This window comes from Poecilia latipinna, unplaced genomic scaffold (genome assembly GCF_001443285.1).
Source record: "Poecilia latipinna isolate Pla-1442-1.1 unplaced genomic scaffold, P_latipinna-1.0 Scaffold156, whole genome shotgun sequence".
Lineage (NCBI taxonomy): Eukaryota > Metazoa > Chordata > Actinopteri > Cyprinodontiformes > Poeciliidae > Poecilia > Poecilia latipinna.
Window position 1 is genome coordinate 225,973 of NW_015112772.1, and position 6,499 is coordinate 232,471.

Here is a 6,499-nt window from a genome sequence, read left to right on the forward strand (position 1 = left end):
TGTACTTAAGTACAGTAACGAAGTACTTGTACTTCGTTACTTCCCACCACTGGAGGCAGGTATCATCCTTCAACTGCTACAGTCTATGGTTTACATTCTTAAGAGCTCTGGGACAATCTAACTTGAAGTGACTTTTTTAAAAATCTCGGGAAAACAAATGCAAATGGGTCACTATTCACTATTTGGCTTGTAGGAAATAAATGCTAAGCTTCATAGCATCTGCATAGTCAGTACCAGGGGTCTCAAACATCAGTCTTCGAGAACTTTTTTCTGATCTTTTCGATATTTATTTGCTTCAGCAGAGCTAAATCAAATATTAAGGCCAGTGGTAGCTTTCCGTAGAACCCGACTCCATGCCGAGGATGGAGTTCAGACATTTTATTCCAACAAAAAGAACTGTTTCATTAATTAAACTGATGACACAGGGTTGATCTTCAGTTCACGAAGAGCGACTATAAAAGTTTAATGCGACTTCAGAGATATTGCTGATCAGATCTTGCCCTAGACTGAATGACTTGAGTTTAATCTGGGGCGTCATTTGAGGTGTTTCGTAAATGAAAGTGTGTAATGAAAAAGCTTAAAATGTGTAAACCAACCTTTTTGTTTTCTATTTAAGCAAGCTGCAGTAATTTACACAGCAGAAGCTGCTGCTGTTTTTTTTTTTTTTTTAACTTAATGTTGATCATTGTGGGGCTTCATCCAATGCAAGGCCTCCCTACTTAGCAGCAGTTAAGAGGGAGAACCAATCAGCTCATGCAATCATGCGCTTTATTCTTTAAACCGAGTCTGTGTTTAAGCGCTGCTTGTATCTTTTCCATATCATTGCAGTGCATTAGCAGTAATGACTTAATGTGTGTTTGACACCTGTCTCACTAGTATTCTGCTTTGCTTTGGTATGAGCTAAAAAGAAAACCTCCCAGAAAGCAAACAGAGAAAATAAATGGGAACCTTTTACATCATGCAATAAACTCATTCCTATTGCTATTTAAAACAGTTCATCCAAAGGCAGGGCGTAGCTGGACGGCACCGACCAGAACACGTTTAGTGAGTTTGTGTTGGCAGCTGCAAGAACCCCGATTAAGAAAGGTTGGCACGTTTTTAACCAGACGCTTCGGTGTGTGTCTTGTCTGAACTAATAAAAGGTCAGGGGTTTTTCTTGAAATCAGTTGGGAATAACAGCAGGATATCACAATTTAAGGCCACTCAGTAATCAGACAAATTATACTCTTCTCTACTGCTGAGTGAGTTACTGTTTGTATCTAGCCACCAGGGTGCAGGTACACATTTTAGTTTGTGTCTACACCTGTTTCTGTTTTGTCTTTTATTTTATTATTTTTATGTTTTGTTCAAGAAAACAAGTGGATGTTTGTGTGTGTGTGTTTGCAACTGCATTAAAAAAAAAAAAGCCTTGCAATCACTGACACACACAACCTTTTGTCCTCTCAGGTGGATTAGTGCGCTGATTAGTGCCAGCTCTGCCATTTAGGCAGGTGTTATTACGTTATACTTAGTATTCCAGACACAGACCCAAACCCAGCTCAGGCTTTCTCTCCTTTTCCTTCCAGTGGTTTAATCTCAGCACACAGGAGAGGACTTATTCTGGCCTCTTTAGCATCCCTAAAAAAAAACACACAAAAAAATATCCCTGCTTAGTCTCTTCATTTTTAAGAAACCTTGTTTAAAAAAAATTGTTTCTGGAAGTGTTGCATATTTTTTGTGAACAGCATATTTTCTGGCAATTTCCTCAGCAGCACACCATTTAAATATCAGCATGTTTTCTTTGTGTGCCTCAAAAACACATTGTCATTGTTTTGTAGCATATTTCCTCTGAAATATTCATATTTATGATGATTACACTTTGTATGCATGTTCAAATTTGTTGTATTGTACACTTTAGAGGTCAACGCGGACCTCTAAAGTAGTTTTGAAACTCCGCACATCGTGCCCCGGTAAAGTTCATTCAGTAAACTGTGGTTCATTTATAATGGCGTCCATTCAAATAAAGAGGACTCCAATTGGTATCAGACTTTTTGTCAGTGTCATGTCCCATCCTCTTTTACCTCTACAGCACATGACTATTGATCTTTTCAGCAGTGCACTTCATTCTTATTGATCCTCACTGAACTATGATGAATGTCTCTCCTGCTTGAAGGTGAAGTTAACGCAGATGAAACCAAGAAGCCTGAATGTGAAAACGCGACACGTTGCAAGTTTGCAAAGTACGCAGAAGCGTTTCGATGTTGGACACTCTTTAGATGTGAAGTAAACATGTCAGAAGATTGCTGACATTTCTGATTAGTGCAAATAATTGCATTTTGGAAAGAAAGTTATTCTTTTTTACTCCTCCTTTTTTAACTAACTGCATTCTTACACATTCCTGTATAATTTGTAACCGTTCCATAACAAGTACTTCGAAATCCATAAATATTTCACCTGTCAAGCACTGTTAAATTACAGATGAAGCTTTCTCAATCAGTCTTTTTGCTGCAGTCGTTTTCTTTATTGCAGATACTCCATAATGATTCATATATCAACAAAAAGTTCATTTATTTCAGTTATTCAATCCAAACAGTGGAACAAATGAAATGGTGTGATAAGTGCCATTAGTTTGCAGATAATTAAAAACTCCAAGTTGAGTTTCACAGAAAATTAGGACGGTGCAAAGACCCCCCCCAAAAAAAGATAGAGATGTTATGTTATATATATCATGAACTTTTAATCAGGCGTTGTTTCACAATGCTTTAAAGACTGTAGTCTTATTGTTGCTAATTTTTTTTCTCCGAAACATTTTCCTTTCACTGAACTTTCTATTAGTGTGCTTGATGTGTGAACTCAGTGAACAGCCGGCTGGTTTAGCAATGATCGTTTATGCTTTGTTGTGAAGGATTTCAATGTTTTTAAGTAATATTTAAATACCAGCATTAACATGAGATTCTGACATTTATCTACCTATTGTGACTTCCTGGGATTCCTGGGTACATTTTCCTCACTTATCAATGAATAATGGATTAAACAAGTCATTTGTTTTTACAGTCAATAGTCTCATCCAAAATTTTCCATGATAGACTAGATATTAACCTACTCATCAACAGCAAACTAAACGAAAGAAGCAAATGCTTTACTGTCGAGGTCTCGCCATTTCATGAATGTATTGTGCCCTTTCCAACAAAGGAGCATTTGTAATGCTAGGCATTCCCCGACACCTTTGAAAATTCAAACCACTCTAAATCTTTTACTTACTTTTACAACCTCTCACGACGTGATTATAAATGTGCATAACAGCCTCTGGAGAGTGACGAGAAGAATCTTCCTGGGGTTATATAAATGCTCCAGAAGAGAGGGTATATGGCTGTGTTTGAGGAGGTAATTTAGGTTGAGTGGGCTCATTTGCTACGGGTCACCAGGGGATTCTGACCACTCGCCTGTACATTGTTGACTAGCGACCTTTTGGCCTTGCAGGACTGCTCTCTGTTATTACAGCAGTCTTTTGTGAGGAGATAAGCACAAGTGCCTGTGTTTCACACTTTCTCACTGTAGTAGAAGAGGTCTGATGGTTTTTGCCTTTGCGAGCTTCATACCTGCGAGACGTGTGTTGTGAAAACTTTGCAAACATTACATTTGAATGAGGTTTGAGAGCTAAGCAGAGCACTGGGCCATACATGAAGCCCGTGTTTCATCTGAAGGACTGTTGCCGGCTTTGGCGTTATATAGTCACGCTGCTATTATCAAGCATTCATGAGTTTCTTCCTCTTCTGTCTACAGAGCGCGCAGTTCTACAAGGTCACCACCGAGAACTATAACAAAGCTGTCGACCAAGTAAACGCCAAATTCAAGTAAGTGTACTCATTGTTAATGCTTCCAAAACTAATGACATAAACGGCGTCACGAAAAATAACAAGAATAAAAAAAAAAGAAAAATGTGACCACCCTTCTATCTAAAGCTTTTTTTTGTATTAACTTTTCAACACAGCTTTTCTCTAAGCTGTGTGAAGACCTGAAAATGACACCGATAACTACAAAGCAGTAGAAAGCTTTAAAAAATGATATCAGGCTCCCCGCTTCTGATTTCCGCTCACTGAAAAGTAATTAACAAGTGTCAAAGAAGTCAAAACAATATCCTAATGATGAAGAAAACTTTTTCTTATTTTTCTCTCCTAGTCGATTTGGAAATATTAGCACTATGCTCACCTCACATGCCATTCAAATTGAACTCCTGCAACTTCTTTAGGAATTACTCCAAAGTAAAAGTGACACTGATCAATACGAGTGTTTTAATTTCGAAATCGTTGAAATGCCTTCTTCGTCTTTCTAATTAGATTTCAAACTTCTGCATTCAAGATTTTTCAACTGAAAAAACCTCTTTTCCGTCTTGCAGGCGTTGCATTCATGTTGCGATCACATGTCTGTTCTCCAAAACGATGCGTTCACTGAATGCCGTCTGTCTGCATGGGCAGATGAATAGACTGAATTAATTCATGCCAGCCTCATTCCAACCGCAGCACATTTGACCCCAAACCACGTTGGTGTCGTCTGTTAGCTGATGTTAATGATGTGGTTCACTGATGATTCTGAAGAGACATAGACCAATGATAATACTGCAACTCATGCTTGTTTTTTTTTTTTCCACTGACACAGGGGTTTCATTTATTGTCTATCTTTCTGGTTAACAAAAGTTACCTCAAGCAAAACTGTATGTATTAATTGTGCATTCCTATTTTCTAAGTTTTGGGCTATTTTAGTCAAAGTATTAGCATTTTTAATAGTTTTGATCTATTTCCATTTCTTTGACCACACTCATAAATTTTTTTTCTGCCAGTCTATTCACTCGTCCCTCCCATTGCCCACACATGAACTGTTGTAATTCTATTTTTATAAATGGTCTAAATGTACCATAAACACTTGAAATTTCACAGGTCTGCTTGTGAAATCAGTCAGCTGATCTGGAACGCTGCTGCTCACATTCTCACTAAAACTATGACACTACAGCAGATAACCCCAGTTCTATTCTCTGGCTCCCTGTAGCTCAGAGAATAGACTTTAAAATGCTTTTGTTAGTTTATAAATCACTGAAAAGCTAGGCACCAACATGCAATAAAGACTTGTTGTCATTGTGTTAACCTTCCAGACCACTCAAGGTTTTATGACCTTTCAGTTTTTATGCCCCAATAATCTGGAACAAGCTTCAATAAAAATGCAAAACTGCTGAAACACTTAATAGATAAATACCATTGAATAATAACTGGAATCCAGATTGAAACTTTTGAGTACTTCTCTTTATCTTCCCGCTGCAGAGTAATGTTTTTTGTGAGTTTATTGAGTTATGTTTTTAAACGTATTAAACACTTCTTGTTGCTGAAATGTGCTATACAAATAAACCTGGCTCGAAAGCTGAAAAGAATGAAATTTCAACTTGGAAAAAGTGAGCTGAAACTCTTCAAGGATAGATATGGAAAATAGAATAAACAAACCAGATACTTTATTAAATTACTTAATATTTTGTGTGTGGGTGATCCTTACCCTATTGATTAATCTTACCAATTGATGCAAACTTGTGCCACATCTTGTAATAATAATAATAATAATGATAAAACTCAGTCGGAAGGCAATTTTAAACATTTAAACTGTCACTGAGGCAGTTGAGATCCAACTCGTAAATGTAACTGAAGAAGACACAGGAACCCTCCTCTCCCCTCAACCATCTGTCTTCTTAATAAGAGGCCATTAGACTCCATAGTAATGTAGGCAAAGTGGATGAGGAGTCTGCAGGAGGCGGGGCAAGAGTGGGCCTTGGCTCGGAGCGCAACTCTGGGGAGGCTGTGTTGATTGTGTTAGCTTGTCATTAGCCAGCGCTAACACTTGGATCATTGTCTCCCTCAGAAATGTTGGAAACTGATTAGCCTAGCCCACCAGGGCTTTAGCGCTAGACTCGTAGAAGCCAGAGCTTAGACTTCCCAAATCAAATTAAAAAAAAAAAAAAAAAAAAAAGATACACTGGAATCGCATTAGCGCAAAATGACAGCTCTAACTCCAACCAAGCGTCGATCTAATGTGCAGTTAGTCATGTGACACGGGTCTTTGCACAGAATACTGTGATTGGAGGATTTGATTATAGGAGGTGCATTAGCAGGGCTGTGACTGGACTCGAATGGCGGAAAAAGGGGGAGGATTTTATTGTGTATCCGAGCTAATGAAATAGCAGGAAGGTCTGGTGTTACAAGACGGGAGCAGAGATGCATTGAGGGGATCAAACGAAAGGGGTTAATTGGATTTAACGAGTTCTGTTTGACCCATTATTGTTTATGTGAAGAAGTTCATGCATAATGGCGCGTGTTTGTTTGCTCTCGTAATAAGCGGCTTTTGCATCTTTGCTCCAAGCTCCTGTGACAGACCTCACAGAGATAAGATGCAATCTTTGGCCTCTGTAGCCAACACTGGCTCCCTGTAGCTCAGAGGATAGACTTTAAAATATTGTTGTTAGTTTATAAATCACTGAACGGTT

The 6,499-nt window shown here is 38.3% G+C and overlaps 1 protein-coding gene across 6 annotated transcripts in view; it reads left to right on the top strand.

Moving 5' to 3' along the window:
• chchd3a (coiled-coil-helix-coiled-coil-helix domain containing 3a) overlaps positions 1-6,499 on the top strand; it is an 84,680-nt gene that overhangs the window by 48,220 nt on the left and 29,961 nt on the right. For all 6 annotated transcript variants that reach the window (XM_015029526.1, XM_015029528.1, XM_015029527.1 and 3 more), the window contains one exon: positions 3,763-3,833. In XM_015029526.1, coding sequence (XP_014885012.1) covers positions 3,763-3,833 — 71 coding nt within the window. The remainder of the gene's footprint in view (positions 1-3,762; positions 3,834-6,499) is intronic.